At 45.4% G+C, this 16,336-nt stretch overlaps 2 protein-coding genes and 1 pseudogene across 5 annotated transcripts; 2 read left to right on the top strand and 1 right to left on the bottom strand.

The window, feature by feature from the left end:
* Positions 1-1,995: 1,995 nt before the first annotated feature.
* On the top strand, positions 1,996-3,120 carry LOC307099485 (ubiquitin-conjugating enzyme E2 C-like; annotated as a pseudogene). Its single transcript has one exon. The product of its transcript is annotated as a ubiquitin-conjugating enzyme E2 C-like (transcript).
* A 765-nt stretch (positions 3,121-3,885) lies between these two features.
* Positions 3,886-5,607, bottom strand: UQCRQ (ubiquinol-cytochrome c reductase complex III subunit VII). Its single transcript, XM_079773155.1, has 3 exons — positions 5,474-5,607; positions 5,131-5,298; positions 3,886-4,326 (listed from the first exon to the last, which is right to left on the bottom strand). The coding sequence occupies exons 2-3, from the start codon at positions 5,282-5,284 to the stop codon at positions 4,232-4,234; spliced, it is 249 nt and encodes an 82-aa protein (XP_079629281.1). The 5' UTR covers positions 5,285-5,298; positions 5,474-5,607; the 3' UTR covers positions 3,886-4,231.
* A 68-nt stretch (positions 5,608-5,675) lies between these two features.
* On the top strand, positions 5,676-10,834 carry GDF9 (growth differentiation factor 9). 3 transcript variants are annotated; one of them, XM_079772383.1, is made up of 4 exons: positions 5,676-6,008; positions 6,667-6,755; positions 7,802-8,000; positions 9,574-10,834. In XM_079772383.1, exons 3-4 carry the CDS (start codon positions 7,865-7,867, stop codon positions 10,536-10,538), a joined length of 1,101 nt encoding a protein of 366 aa, XP_079628509.1. In that variant the 5' UTR covers positions 5,676-6,008; positions 6,667-6,755; positions 7,802-7,864; the 3' UTR covers positions 10,539-10,834. The 3 variants fall into 3 exon arrangements, with proteins under 3 accessions (XP_079628509.1, XP_079628508.1, XP_079628507.1); XM_079772382.1 differs by having other exon boundaries at positions 5,676-6,755; XM_079772381.1 differs by lacking the exons at positions 5,676-6,008; positions 6,667-6,755 and having other exon boundaries at positions 7,395-8,000.
* Positions 10,835-16,336: the final 5,502 nt, after the last annotated feature.

Below are 16,336 nucleotides of genomic sequence, written 5' to 3'. Positions count from 1 at the left end.
GACCACAGGCCAGGCCAGCCCCTCTTTGGGCTTCAGTCTCTTGTTCTGTCCATGAGATGGGAGGAGATCCCTGAGGCCTCTCAGGCACTAACATTTGGGGGTTCACATGATTTATTTACAAGAAGAAATTGATACTGAAGCACATTTGATAGTTTATAGCATGGATAACTCTGAACACAGCTCCCAGGGATTTTCTGCTTTGGAGTTAGGTGCCTGGGATGAAGAGAGGAAGAGGGTGTAGTACAGGAACAGATGTTTGAGACATTTCAGGAGCAGAGATCATTAGGGCTTAACAGTAACTGGAAACCTTTGTGCTGTCCCCTAGCAGGAGGTGCCTAATAAAAAATCACTTTCCTGAAATGGAAAAAGTTTTCTAGGTGAAATTTCAACAAAGGCTCAAAATGTATTTGCTTTTTTGCTGGCTGGAACTGGCAGAGTTCTGGGCCTGCACTGGGCAGACCTGTATCTCCAGGACTGTTGTGGGCCAACTGGAGAGTTCCCATTCTGCTGCCCAGAAGTGAATGCCTTTGTTGGGGTAGGAGCACTGCTGGGGGAAAGAAGGGCAAAGGAACACCTGGCCGTGCCCCAGCAGCAGGTGAAGGAGCTGCGCCACAGCTGGAGGGAACAGGTGGGTGGGTTATAGGTACTGAGGCCCACAGGAGTGGTCCCTCTTCCTTAAGATGCTTTAACCAAGTTTTCCTTTTCTTTATGGATTCCTACAAATAGTCCTTAAAATGATCCCAGATCCCAGATCCTGTACAGGAGCACTGAGCTATGACAACTCCCCACATTCTGCCACCACCACCTCGGCACCCTGATACACAGAGCTTTGTGCCTCCAAGTTTAGAGAGGCAGCTCTTTGGTAAGAGACGGGCTTAAGAGCAGCCTTTCCCAGTTTTACCTAAAAGCAGAAGCTCCGAATGTATAGGGCTTATAGCAAGGGCTTCTTAGGGTACTCCTGAGAGAAAAAGGACTCAGACCAACAGGCTCAGTGCTGAGAAAGGGCACGTTTGATTTTGAGCTGGTACCTCCAAAGGAGTCAAAGAGAGTCTTAGGGTAAAATGAAGCCAAGAAGGCCTTGCTGGTGTGGCTCACTTGGTTGAGCATCGTCCCATGCACCGAGAGGTTGCCAGATTGATTCTCAGTAAGGGCATATGCCCAGGTTGCAGGCTCCATAGCTGGTAGGGGCATGCAGGAGGCAGCCCATGGTTTCTCTCTCATCGATGTTTCTCTCTTCTCCCTCTCCTTTCCTCTCTCTCTCTAAAATAAATAAAAACATATTTTTAAAAAATGAAGCCCAGAAGGTGGGAAAGGGTGACCATCTCCCCTAGCATGCTTGGGGCTAAAATCAGAGAGGGAGAGAGAGTCATGAATGGCAGTGGTCCTCCCCTGGTGCGTGCAGCTGTTGAAACTATGCAAAGTTATGGGTGGGTACATTTACATCTTCAGGTCCACAGCTCTCATCATTCTCAAAAAAGTCCACAACCCCAATATATTGCATATTAGGCAAGCCCTGAGAATAAATTTGGACAAAGAGCCAGATAGGAAAATTATTAACACATCTGTTTTATGGACAGTTAGTTCAAAGTTCAGGAATGCAGGTTTCTTGCCTATATCACAGGAAGGAAGCAACGGTAAAAGGATATAGGCCCAAGTCTGTCACTCAGCCATTCCTCCTTTTCCTGCCTCACAATAAATGCAGTTTACCTTACCAATTTTTTATTTTTAGGTTTGGAAGTATTTTCACTTTGGTTCCTAAAAGGCAAGAACAATCATCAGAATAAGAAGGAAAGATGCAGCCTGAGACAGAAGCTGAACTACAGTGAAAGTTGCCGTTCTGGACCAGCAACAAGTGTACTTAGGAAATTTCTACAAGTGGAACAGGAAGCATAAGGACAAAACTGCCAACCCTTACCACACTAACTGCTGTTGAAAGGAAAAAGGTACCTTTTTGAGTTACAGTGGTGTTCTCCAAGTCCCTGTGTCCCTGCCAGAGCTGCCCAGATGGCTTCCCAAAACCGCAACCCAGCTGCCGCCAGCTTCGCTGCTGCCGGTGAAGGAGCTGAGCCCCGTGGAGAGCCCTGTGGGCAGGAGGTGTATGGTGTGGAGGTTACAGGAGCTGATGATCCCATGATGTCTGGCAACAAAGGAATTTCTGCCTTCCCTGAATCAGACCACCTTTTCAAATGGGGGAGGACCATCCATGGAGCAGCTGGCAGTCTATGAAGACATGAGGTACCAGCTCTCCCTAGAGCTCCCCAGTGGCCACCCTTACAACACACCCGTGGCCAAGTTCCTAACCCCTGCTACCACGCCGATGTGGACACCCAGGGTAACATCTGCCTGGACATCCTGAAGGATCTGTGGTCTGCCCTGTATGACATCAGTACCATCCTGCTCTCCACCCAGAGCCTGCTAGGAGAACCCAACATGGACAGCCTGTTGAACACACATATTGCCAAGCTCTGGAAAAACCTCACAGCCTTTAAGTACCTGCAAGAAACCTATGCAAAGCAGGTCTCCAGTCAAGAGCCCTGAGCTGGCTGTCCAGCAAAAAAACATTATAATAAGTATTTTATTGATTTTAGAGAAGAAACATGCATGTTATTCCACTTATTCATGCATTCCCTGACCGGGGATAGAACCCACAACCCTGGCATATCGGGAGGATGCTCTACCCAAGCATGTTCAACTCACAGCCACAATGAATATTTTTGCGGCCCAATTAATATAATGGTATGCAAGAAACATTTTAATAAAAATGTCATAACTTAATTTTTATATCCTGTTATACATAATTAATAACGAGCTACATTCGCTAATGACTGATTAGTATAATCTTGTTGCATTCATTTCCCTCACACACCTTACTCACAGGCACACCATTTCTCCCCACTAATATTAGCAGTTAATGTTTTAGCAGCCGATTGCCATGTTTAGTCTTGTACTGACTTGTTTGGTGTGCGCAACAGGAAATATTTCACTTTCGGAGAACAAGAAAAATAGATTTGCGTTACACTTAATTTGTGGTTATTCAGTGTCTAAGTTAATGTTCAAGAAATATTTTTATTAAAATGTTCCATTTTGTTAATGATTCCTCATTTATTTCAGCCCTTTTTATTCAGCACGTCTCTATCGAACTAAACCTACGTTTCTATGAAAATTGAAGCTTGTTTTTTTGCGGCCCACAATTAACTTAAACCTTATTTGGCCCATGTTAGCCTTTGAGTTTGACATGCTTGCTCTAACCAATTGAGCTACCTGGCCAGGGCCTGTGCTTTTTCCGTTTTCCTTAGATTTTCTGCCTTTGACTTGATTTCTGTATAGGACTCTATGTTTAGCTGTGGTGTCATATTTGTTGTTTCAGTTAAGTCTCTGGTTTAGCCCCAGTGATGAATATATTTAGTATGTTTTGTTAAAAAAATAAAAGGAAACTTTTCTACCAAAATATATATTCCAAGGTTCCATAACAGGAGTAAACTTTTTCCATAAAAGGCCAGAGAGTAAATATTTTAGGCTTTATGGGGCATATATGGTTAATAACCACTGTTAGCAATCTGGTACAAATAGCCAGGGTGCTGCCCCAGCTCTAGAGGTCAAGGGGTCACCTCACCCCTCCTTTGATAGCTGACTTCCCCTCAGGCTAAGGAAGGCCTGCCTTAAGAGAAAAGGCAGTACAGTGTAACTTTGAGAACATAAACTTTAGTGCCAGACTCCACCATTTCACTATCTATATAATTTTGGCCAAATTATTTACCCTCCCTGTGCCTGCAAAATGAGTGTAATAATATCTCAAAGGTAGTTGTGAGGTTTAAAAGAGCTTATAGGTGTAAAGGACTCAAGAGTGCCTGACACATAGTAATTACCATATAGTTAGATTTTATTCTTGTTATAGGATCAGAGGGAGGGGAACCAACACTCCCCACAGTCCATGCCACCCCCAACGGCCCAGCCTGCAAGAGTAGCTGCAGCTGCTTTCTTGTAGATTATACTGTAGAACGAGGGGTGAGCCCCCCTCCTTCACCAAATTCCCAGACTCGCCAAAATGGTTCGGGGCTCATCTGGGGAAGGGAGCTCATTAACTTGAAGATTAGCAAGTCACACCAGGGACTCTGCTCACAAAAATGCAAAATCACAACATTGCAGCCCATAAGAAGTTTATTGTGTCTTGAAGACACTATACAATGTAGACTCCTCTCCCAGAGACGGCACCATCCTCCAGATGAGTTGCTCATTGGTTGTTTTCATAGGTGGCTGGATTCTTCCTCCTGGATTTCTCAAACTCCTCAGTCCCCCATGTGTAGAGAAGATAAAATGCGACAAATGCTTTAAAAATCAAAAGTGAGAGAAAGCAGTGAGCACATGTGAGACAAAGGAGTCCCCATCATCTTTTCTGCATCACAACAGATTCTGCCCTCCTGTTTCTAGTTTTCAATAAATCCCTTTTAAACCAGACGACCAAGCAGGGTTATATCAGCCCTGGCCGGGTGGCTCAGTAGGTTGGAGTAGTCCCAGTACACCAAAAGGTTGTGGTTGCATTCCCAGTCATGTCACATATAGGAGGCAACCGATCGATGTTTCTCACATCTATATTTCTTTCTCTCCCTAAAAACCAATTAACATATCATCAAGTGAGGATTTAAAAAAAAAAAAAAGGGTTACATTACATACCCATTTGATAAATGACCAAAAGAAAAGGGTCTACCTGAGAACCTCTGTCACCAAACCTTCCCTCCCTCTTCCCTGTAGCACATTAAAAATTTTTGAGATAATGGAAATAAAATTAACATAGCATGAACTTCACCATTTAACCAAATTCGCAAGGTTGTGCAACTATCCTCACTATCTGCTTCACCGTAACACAAAACAGTTCGCCGCTAAGAAAGTAGTGGGTGAGGATGACCTCAGAGGAAGACGGAGTCACGCAAGTGACCTTGGGCCACTCATTTAAGTTCTCTGTGACTTAGTTTCCTCATCTGTCGCACGGAGACGATGAGCGGACTAGTTCAAGGGCCTTGCAGTATTTTCAGCGAGAAAGGGTGTGTATGGAGAGTTGCGGGGCGCCTGCCGGACGGCGGGCGTTCCCACCGGGCACGGGAGCCCGCCCCCCGCCCCGGCCAGGGCACTCACGCGGCACGACGCGCAGGACGGATGCCTGAATGCGGCGCAGCATGTTGGGGACGCCCTTGCTGAAGTAGTGCGGGAAGGCGCGCTGCTCGAAGGGCGACAAGCTGTAGGTGATCACATGCCGCACCCGGGTCAGCTTCCCAAACTGGCGGCCCATGGTGGCGGCAGCGCCTGCAGGACGGAGGGTGGACAGGCGCTGGCTCAGTCTGGGCCGCGCCACCCGCACCCCGGCAGGCCCTCCCGGCGCTCCTCGTCCTCCCCCGCCCGGGCGGCGCCCCCACCCAGCGGTCACCAGGACCCCGCCACCGGACCCCGCCACCAGACCCCACTCCCGCGCCGGGGTCACCTCGCCCTCCACAACAGCGCGATCCACCGGCCTCCGTCCGCCACTTCCGGTAGGGCCGGAAGCCGGTCTAGGAGGCCTTGAAATCACTTCCGGGGAATACCATTTCCCCTGTCTCCGGAGGAGGCTCGGTTGCCCCCCCTTCGTTCTGGAGAGAAGTGGCCTGGCCGGGTGCCTGTGGGTGGGCGGTGCCTGGGCCGGGGTTGGGGCGAGTGACCCCAGTGCGGGATTCGGGGCCCGGGGGCACCCCCCACGCGCTCACGCTTCCTCCTTGCGCTCCTCCTTGGGGTGGAGCCGCAGGAAGCGGCAGGGTGCCTAGAAGATCCGAGAGGGGACCAAAGAGGGGCCCGGAGACTTGGAGGGCCGCGCCGGCCGGGCTCTGAGCTCCCGTGGAGCGCGCCGCGCGGCAGCGAACGCGGTCTCACGCCGCCTGGTGCAGGAGCTAACACCGGCTCGGCCCCAGCACCAAACCGGGGACTCAGATCTGGGCTTCTCTTGGCCACCGCCGCCTGAGATCTACCGGCAGGATGTAGACAGGGTTAGAATAAAAACATCTCCGGAGATGCAGCCCCCGAGCCCCCAAATAATTGTCAAGCAATTGACAAAGGGCTGTTGAGTGGTAGTAAGAGGGAAGGAGGAGACTACCCTACGGCATCCAGCACCCCCTCTCCCCCTCCGCTTCCTCGTCCCCGGGGGCTGGGGGTGGATCATGATGCCCCACAGTCTCCCTCGGCTTTCCTGGAGCAGGCGAGGAACGTTGGCTGAGAGGCATCACCGTGTTCTTGGAAGGTGCCTTCTACCTCAGGGTGCTGCTGCCCTGTGCAGCTGTCTGGTTGTCCTACTGGCTGCAGTGTCTGTAAATGTTTTGTTCGTGGAATTGCTGGCTTTGTAGTCTGTATATAGACTAAGGCCTCGGTCAACAGTTCGGGTGTGTTTTATCACCCTGCTTCCTAGACACAGGCTAGGGAGGCTCGGCAGGCAAGGAACTTAAATTTGCAAACATACCTCAGTTTTATCATCCTGAGTTCTGCACAGACTGGTTTTGTATCTTGTACCAGGAGTGTGTTTGCCTTTTTTTTTTTTTTTTTTTTTTTTTTTTTGCCAGCACAGAGTCTAAGGGGGTGGCACTGGATAGCCCCTCATTTCAGCTACTCACGGCGCACCTTTGTCTCATTTTTCTAAAACATGATCTCTAGCCTGGTCTCAGCTCCAAGGCAAGAACATAACCGTTAAGAACAATAATACCCTAGGAAATTCTACCACCATTTGAGTGATTAATGAAACAGTAAGTAAAACTTTCATGTATGTTCTAGCACCTGCAAACATTTCCAAACCTTTCAACCAAAATATGTACAGATGAATGTTGCAGACAAAGCAAAGACATCAGGACATTATATTTAAAAATGAGTCAAGGTTAAAGGTGATGTCCTCCTTTTTAAAGCATATTGTTGTAGTCCATATAAGTACATATTCTATAGAAGCCACCTGGAAGATCTGGGCAACCTAACCGTTCTCTGCTCTCTAGAATTTCAATACCAAATGGGCCTTTCTCTCACCCTCCAAATCAACATGTAAATAATTATTCTAAGCACCTGAAAGTGGGAGCGGCAGTGAGGATGAAGAGACAGGAAGAGTAAACCTAATACCATAAATTGCATATCAACAGATCTTTGTATCATCATGAATAATTAGTTAGTTTTTCCACGTGCCCTGGAAGTTTCAGCAAGCACCTAAGGAATATTTTAAGAACCCTAGTCGCTCTATAAAAAAAAAAGGGGGGGTTCTTTTAAGATAATTTCTCAATTTCTCTTAGCCTTTCAGCTACATAGCTGGTGCATTAGTATAGCAATAACTTAAGAGGTTTTAAAATTAATGCCAGAAGAAAGGAAGAGGAGGAAAGCAAAAACCCAAATAAATCCGTGTCTAATGAGGATAAAAGTAGGATGTTATCAGCTGTTTGATATGCAGCTGATAAAAATTATCTTCAGCTAGGCATCCTTGAGGTCTGATTACAGAAGTGACCCTACCCACCCCCACACCTGAAATTTATTTAAGCGATCAGCCTCGGTTCCTCCTGGCTTTGAGGAAGAAGACTGGTATGGCTGGGTTCCTTGCTAGTTCTTCCAAGCCATGGCGCTTCCCAGCAAGTTCTTTCTGTGGTTCGGCTGCTTTTCCTGGCTGTGTTTTCCTAGGAGCCTTGGTTCTCTGGCTTCTAGGGGAGAAGCTCAGGTTGTAGCCAGTGCTGAACTGGAATCTGAGGCTGAACCCTGGTCCTTGCTGCAGCCTCTAGATGGGAGAGACAGACCTGGCCTCCTTTCCCCTCTCTTCAAGGTTCTGTGTGATGGGCAAGGGGGGGTCCCGAGGCTGCAGCCAGACTCCAGAGCTTTGCGCTACATGAAGAGGCTCTATAAGGCGTATGCTACCAAGGAGGGGATCCCTAAATCCAACAGAAGTCACCTCTACAACACTGTTCGGCTCTTCACCCCTTACGTCCAGCACAACAAGCAGGCTTCTGTGGACCAGGTGACAGGTGTGTAGGAGCAGGTTGGTTAACGGGTGGAGGGAAGATGATAGACCGGGCCTGCACTTCCGTTACAGAAGGAGCTGGGCCTTGCTTCTTGAATTGCATTTTACTTCTCATGATTCTCAGTTTCCAAATTCAAACAAATCTGATACTTGGTCTTATTGTTTCTTCTAGTGCCCTCATGGGTTAAGGTGGGCTAATATGATAGAATGTTAGAGCTAGAAGAGACTTAACGGCTCTAAAGGCCGAGGAAAATGCTGCTGGAGAAGGTTAGCATCTTGTCCAAGGTCACAAAATCAAGACTGGAAACTGGGTATTTTGACTTCCAGTGGCTTATTCTTTCCATTCACCAATGCTGGCCTGAAAATGTGCCTACAGTATCTCCCAGCTATGGGTATGCTTTGTTACACGTGCTGTTTTCCCCTTGTTTGTTGCTTTCTGTGAGAGGAAAGCTTACGTGCCGATGTGGAACAGTAGGTCTTCACAAGAACAGAGTCATGAGTGTGTGTGAAAGGACCAGTGCTTAAAAAAACCAAACTGTATTCGCTAGGTCATGGTTTTAACCCAAAAGGTCGGTGGTGGCTGTTTCAAACCCTTCCTCCTTTCTTGCTGTCCTATTTTATTTTGGTAGTTTTAGATCCTCCATCTGTTGTCTATCTCAAGTGTTCCAAATTAACTTAGACAATTAAGCTTTTTTATTGATGCCATCCATTAAGGCAGGGGTCCTCAAACTTTTTAAATGGGGCCAGTTCACTGTCCCTCAGACCGTTGGAGGGCCGGACTATAGTTTAAAAAAAACTATGAATGAACAAATTCCTATGCACACTGCACATATCTTATTTTGAAGTAAAAAAACAAAAGGGCAAAAACACCTGCATGTGGCCTGTGGGCCGTAGTTTGAGGACGCCTGCATTAAGGCTTAAAATGTCTGCTTAACCTAGTGAGGTATTTTTGTTTTTGTTTTTTTTGTTTTGTTAATCCTCACCTGAGGATACTTTTCCATTGATTTTTAGAGAGTGGAAGAGAGAGAGGAAAAACAAAAACATCCATTGGTTGCCTCCTACGACACCCAGACCAGGGCCAGGGAAACTGCAACTGAGGTACATGCCCTTGACCGGAATCAAACCCAGGACCCTTCAGTCCGCAGGCTGATGCTCTATCCATTGAGCTAAACCAGCTAGGGCCAAACCTAGTGGTTTTTTGTTGTAGTTTTCCCTCTAGAGAATCCCCAAGAGAAAAATATAATTTTCCTTATTTATCGTCCTCTGTTTGGAACAAATTATTAAGATTCTAAAAATTAAACTGTTATAATTCCCTGTGATTTCAATTCACCACCAAAGCTGTTCTGACCTTCTGGTGAGAAAATATCTACTTATAATTGCTGGGAATTACTTATAGTTCCAATTACCTGTATTTTCTGTATAAACCTCCCCCCCTCCCATTTTTCCCTTTTTTGAGGTTTGAAGAAGTGGGAAAAGAGAAGGGAGAAAGCAACATTCCAAAGTACTAATTCCTTGATTTGACTTCCTGTTCTGTCCGATTATATTCAGGCACTACTGGTGACTTGTTTTCTCCCCAGGAACCGTGCCCTCAGTGGACCTGCTGTTTAACCTGGATCGAGTTACTGCTGTGGAACGCCTACTCAAGTCAGTCTTGCTGTATACTTTCAACAACTCGGTTTCTTTCCCCTCCGCTGCTAAATGCGTGTGCCACGTGGTGCTCAAAGAGCCAGAGTCTAGTTCCAGCAAGACTCCCCCCAGAGCTCCACACTCCGTTACCTTTAAGTCACAGTTTGAATTAAAAAAGAAATACAAGTGGGTTGAGGTTGATGTGACTGCCCTGCTTCAGCCTCTAGTGGCCTCTGACAAGAGAAGTGTTCACGTGTCTGTGACTTTTACATGCGTGAAAGACAAGCGGCCGCCCCCTTCAGCACAGGACAGTCCCTTTAGCCTGGGACGCCCCTCCCTGCTTTTGTACCTGAATGACACAAGTGCTCAGGCTTATCACAGGTGGTACTCCCTCCACTATAAAAGGAGCCCTTCACAGGTTCCTGACCAGAGAAGTCTGTCTGCCTGTCCTGTAGGAGAAGAGGCCGCTAAGGGAGTAAGACCTTCCCGTCACCGTCACCGGAGAGGACAGGACACTGTCAGCTCAGAACTGAAGAAGCCCCTGGTTCCAGCTTCTTTAAATCTGAGTGAATACTTCAAACAGTTCCTTTTCCCCCAAAACGAGTGTGAGCTCCATGACTTTAGACTTAGTTTTAGTCAGCTGAAGTGGGACCACTGGATTGTGGCCCCGCACAGGTACAACCCCCGGTACTGTAAAGGGGACTGTCCGAGGGCAGTCGGGCATCGGTACGGCTCTCCAGTTCACACCATGGTGCAGAACATCATCTATGAGAAGCAGCTGGACTCCTCCGTGCCGAGACCATCGTGTGTGCCTGCCAAATACAGCCCTTTGAGTGTGCTGACCATTGAGCCCGATGGCTCAATAGCTTACAAAGAATATGAAGATATGATAGCCACTAAGTGCACCTGTCGTTAACAGATGATCCTCTAACCTAAAACCTTGAGCTCTTTGGCCAAGTAGATGCCCGGAGCCCACCTGTGCCGTCGTGTGTCAGATCTCTAAATTTAATGCGGCGTGTCTTGTGTAAGGAGGAGTCTGTAGATTAGCATATTCGGTGGTTTCTGTCAGTGCAAAGAAACATCTGCCTTTTTTATTTACAAATGTCAATGAGTGCACTTAGTTTGGTGGGCTTTCCATTTTTTCCCCCTACGCCGTTCTTTTTTCTTTTCATAAATTTTGTTTTTGATGTTAAAAACTTAATGAGCATTAATCTTGCATGGAATTACAGCTCTAAGTAGACAATTCAGAGTGTTGTCTTATTTAATGGAAGAATAAATTCCTGTCGGTGGCATAACTTTTCTGTGTGTGTGTTTATTAAATAAAGATTGCTTTTATATGGTGATTTGGGAGGCAGAGGAAGCATGTCTAAAAGCTAGTCTTGGCTCAACCTTTGACCTCTCTCAGAGTAAAAGAGAGGCTAACTTCTTTACCTACATCCTGATGAAGTGCGGTTCACTAGGTCTGGAGTGGATGCCACATTTCTGTTGCATTATGTGACTGGCACACAGTATACTAATTCTGCTTGTTAGACGGCTTGTATAAATTGATTGATTCACATCAAACAATATAATATTTGTTCCATTTATTTAAAGGAAATTGCCTTGCAGATTTTTTCCCCAAGAAATTTCAGTGTTAAAGATTTTTAAAATGCTTTTTCTTCTTTATGTATTTAGATCTGACCTTATGGGAAGAAGTCAAGGAGCATTTTTTTTGTTGTTGTTTCCAATTTCCCTTAGCTCCCATCACTCCACCCCCACATATTTTTTTTCAGGTGGACTTTGGACTGTTCCACTGATCCAAGCTGGCTGTGAGGAGGTTATATTACAGAGGGGGCCTTGTTTGCATATGAGGGCTTATATTTGGGTTTTCAATCAATTTACCTTAAGAGAGTCCTAGGGGCATGGAAGGCTGATGCAGTTGATTTCTTTTTCAGAGTTTCTAAAACCTTCATCTACAAACCAGAAGTAACTCCTAAGTACAAGAAGTATGTAACCATTCTTGTAAATGATGTTTTCTTAGTGCGTAATGTCTAAAGAAGTCAGCTTGGATTTTGATATAATGGTGTTGAATCTGTAGATCAGCTTGGGGAGTATTGCCATCTTAATGCTATCCATGAACATGGGATGTTTTCCCCTTTATTTAGGTCTTTTTTTCTCTCTCAAAAATGTTTTGTAAAAACATTGTGTAAGTTTTGCACCTTTTATTGTTAAATTTATTTCTAAGAATTTTATTCCTTTTGATGTTATAATGGAATTGTTTATTTTATTTTGGGGTTGTTGCCTGGTACTGTTATGCATACACATTACAATCCTGCACATCCTATCTAATAATAGACAAATATGCAAATTGACCATACCTCTGACACACCCACAAAGCCACGCCCACCATCCAATCAGAGCGAGTATGCAAATGACCCCAAACCAAGATGGCTACAGCCAGAGAGAACAAGGTTTCCTAGGTAACAGAGGAAGCCAAGCTTTCTGCCAGCTGTTGCAAGCCTAAGCCTCCACTCAAGCTACAAAGTTTCAATTATAGAAGGTAAACAAATTCAAACAAATGGCGGCAGAATGGAGCTTGAGAGAGCAGGCCAGGGTTGCCGCCAGCAACAGGGGAAGCAAAGCTTTCTGCACACCCTGGCAGGGCCCACCCGCTTAAGGCAACAAAGTTTCAATTATAACCCCAACACAAATGGCTGCCCACCTCGGAAGGAGCCCCAGGCTTGGCTCCGCTCCAGGCTACAAAGTTTCAATTGTAGAAGGAAAATAAATTCCAGATACCAGGGCCTCCCCTTGGGTTGCCAGGGGGCGTGTCCGGCCTGCAAACCACCACAGGCCCCTCTCTCAGGCCGCCCCACACCCCAAGGGAACCCCCACCTGATCCGGGACGCCCTTCAGGGCAAACCAGCTGGCCCCCACCCCTGTACCAGGCCTCTATCCTATCTAATAAAAGAATAATATGCAGATTGATCATCACTGCAACACACAATATCGCTGCCCCCATGTGGTCAAAGATCCTGCCCCCATGTGGACACAAGATGGCCACCACAAGATGGCCAGCAGGAGAGGGCAGTTGGGAGGCACCCGGCCTGCAAGGGAGGGCAGTTGAGAGGGACCAAGCCTGCATGGAGGGCAGTTGGAGGTGATCAACCCTGCAGGAGAGGGCAGTTAGGGGTGACCAGGCCGGCAGAGGAGGGAAGTTGGGGGCAAACAGGCTGGCAGCAGAGTGGTTAAGGGGTGATCAGGCTGGCAGGCAGAAGTGGTTAGGGGCAATCAGGAAGGCAGGCAGGCAAGCAGTTGGGAGCCAGCAGTCCTGGATTGTGAGAGGGTGGGATCGGGCCTAAATGGGCAGTCGGACATCCCTCAAGGGGTCCCATATTGGAGAGGGTACAGGCTGGGCTGAGGGACAACCCCCCTCCGTGCACGAATTTCGTGCACCGGGCCTCTAGTACTGACATAAATGCTGTGATTTCTGCTCATGATTTTTTCCCCTTGAAAACATTTCAGAAAAGTGGTACTGAAATGGAGAAAGAAATTTTAGGTGGCCCAGTTTCCAAATAACTTTACCATCTTGTTGTGTAACTTGAAGGCATTATTATTCTTTGGTAAAGGAGGCTGCAAGTCTAAGAGAGAAATGGTTTTTCAGAGGTTACTTCTGTCATTCTTAGGAGTAAAACATACCTAGCATGGAAAGGCCATGAGTAAGGGTGGCGACATACAATTGAACTATTTGAAAGTAAGTCTCCCTTAGATAGGGCTGTTTTAAATGTACCACATGAAAGATAAACTTAAGGAATTCCTTATAGTTCCTCAGCCTCCAGTAACTTGATTTTGTTTTTCTAAAACAGAACTTTGTTGTTTGTTTGTTTTTATTTTTTTTCCCCATGGCCTCATTCTGCGGCTGAGTGTGGAATGTGCTCTGCAATCTAAAGGTTTGGAAAAGAAGAAAATGAAAGGGTGGTCCTGATGGACGTTAAGAATCACGGTCAGTGCTAGAATTAGGAACAGAAAAAACAGTTCATCCTTATAGGTAAGTTCTAAAATGGATTTACATAAAAAATAGCTTGAATAAACTTTTTTTTAAATTTGTAAATCTAGTTCCTCTCATTCATAAGACAGTGTTAATATTCAGGGCTGATATGTCTGCTAAATTTAAACTTCAAACATTCTTTTCTACACAATTGAGCATATACCAGCCTTCCAACTGCCTCCTCCATATAAAACCTCTTTTGCTTGGGTTACTCTTACAAAAGCTGCCACTTTAGAAAATAAACGACAAAGGACAGCAGTGATTGAAATCTGGAAATTTAAGGATGAGGCCACATCTGCCTTAAATAGATGCATTCAGCTTTGGTATTTAGTCCAGATGAGATACGAGGCCACCTAATGTGATGAGTGTCTTAGTGTGCCAGGGAACAATGGGGCATGTCAGGCGCTGGTTGTACCTTCAGCTCTGCGTTTCCTGCTTTTTATCGGTTTAAATCAACTCCTGTGTTACGTTGAATACTTTGTGTTTTACTAATCAGCTTCAAGAGCAGTAGCCACTTGGACTTGGTTTAGAGCTCAGTTTAGACAAGAAAGGAAAGGAAAGTTGCTCTTCCATGGAGGAAGTATTCCTGGTTGCATAAGTGATAAAAGACAAGTGCTCAGATAGAACTTGGCTTATATCAAACCTTAGTCAATTATAATTTGTAACTTTGGAGTGATTGTAACTTACGATAAGTGAAGTGAAACGTTAACATGTAAATACGCTTTTAGAGGATGTCGGTCCCAGAAACATTCCTTAAGCATTGGGATTGGCTGAATGGGTCGATACAATAGAAAAGTATGCTGTTCTGTCCCTTAACTGTTGTCTAAATAGAAGGCAAAACAAACACAACCAGGAGATTGATACTTCATCCTTTACCAGAACTGACAAGTCAAATAGGTTCTCCCTGTGCAACTGTCCTCAAACCACTGATTTACTGGTCAATTTTTGGAAAGGGCCTTGGTTAATTAGACCAGGACTATTTCAGTATCGATTTAAAAAATGATTTAGCTAGTTTGGCTCAGTGGATAGAGCACCAGCCTGCAGACTGAAGAGTCCCGGGTTCGATTCCGGCCAAGGGCACATGCCTGGGTTTCAGCCTTGGTCCCAGGTAGGGGGCATGCAGGAGGCAGCCAATTAATGATTCTCTCTCATCATTGATGTTTCTATCTCTCTCTCCCTCTTCCCTTCCTCTCTGAAATCAATAAAGAAATATATTTTCTTAAAAACAGGAAAAAAAATGATTTTATAGGTGGCCTAACAGTATTTCTTTGTCCTACCTTACTATGTAATGCAGTACTCATGGGAGAATTGAGTAATTAGATATGTGCGAACAAGATCAACTTTACCTTTTGGGCATCTTAAATGCTTTGTGAGTGTTTTAGAGTTATTTTTAGACCTGCCTTTGGTGCTGGTGCTGGTGCCTTGCCAGGTTGGAATGCTATGACAGGGGGTTCACAGGCTGTACCTGGATGTCATTTTGGCATTCTCAGAAATAATTACCCCATTGAATAAATATTTATTGAACACTGACTATGGGCCAGGTGCCGTGTGGGGTGAAGAACAGAGTCTAATGTTCTCGGCTCCAGGAAAAAGATATCACCTCTCAGAAATGGTGACTTCCTTTAGTAGCCTAAGTTCTGTCTGTGAGCACCTGTCATCACAGAATATTCTGTGGAGGAATACATTTTGGGGTGAGTACTATATAAGCAGGCTGAATAAATACTAAATTATTTTACCTTTAGATTAGAATTTTTTAATTAAATGTTTTATTTTAATATAACTACAGATTCATACACAATTGTAAGAAATGATCTCATGTAGCCTTTATCCAGTCCCCTCAATGATAAGATCATGCAAAAGCATAGCATGCTCTTTACTGACACTGATACAATAGATAAGAATTTTCACATTGAAACTCAGTTGGGTCACAGGAAATGCTGATCTTAACATCAATAAAGTTTTGATATCTCCTGATGGAATTAATGGTTCAGTATTTTTCATCTTCTACCACTTCACCTCTACCCTGGAAACTTTGCGTCTTTGAAACTACAAATTTATTTATTCAATAAATGTTTATTGGGCACATACTACATGCCAGGTATTCCTCTAGTGCAGTGGTTCTCAACCTTTCTAATGCTGAGACCCTTTAATACAGTTCCTCATGTTGTGGTGACCCCCAACCATAAAATTATTTTCGTTGCTACTTCATAACTGTAATTTTGCTACTATTAATGAATCGTAATGTGGTTGAGAACCGCTAGGAGGGTCGCCTAAGACCATCGGAAAACACAGATATTTACCTTACGATTCATTAACAGTAGCAAAATTACAGTTATGAAGTAGCAACGAAAATAATTTTATGGTTGGGGGTCACCACAACATGAGGAACTGTATTAAAGGGTCGCGGCATTAGAAAGGTTGAGAACCACTGCTCTAGAGGCTGGTGTAATCGTGATAAATAAGAGAGACAGTCACTTGCTGTCATGGAGTTCATATTCCAGTGGGGGTGGGGTGGGGAGAGAGACAATAAACAAGTGAACAACATGAGCAGCCATGTACAGGGGCCTCCCGGCAGAACAAACTCGTCTTCTGACATCGGAAAGTCCTGGGTATGACTGGCAATCGGAAAGGAGAAGGAATAAGTGGAATGGCAATGGAGGAGATGAAGTTGAAGAAGCAGACAGACA

This window comes from Cnephaeus nilssonii (assembly GCF_951640355.1).
Source record: "Cnephaeus nilssonii genome assembly, chromosome: 5".
Classification (NCBI taxonomy): Eukaryota; Metazoa; Chordata; class Mammalia; order Chiroptera; family Vespertilionidae; genus Cnephaeus; species Cnephaeus nilssonii.
Note: the sequence above shows the minus strand (reverse complement) of the source record. Positions and strands in the feature narration are given on the sequence as shown.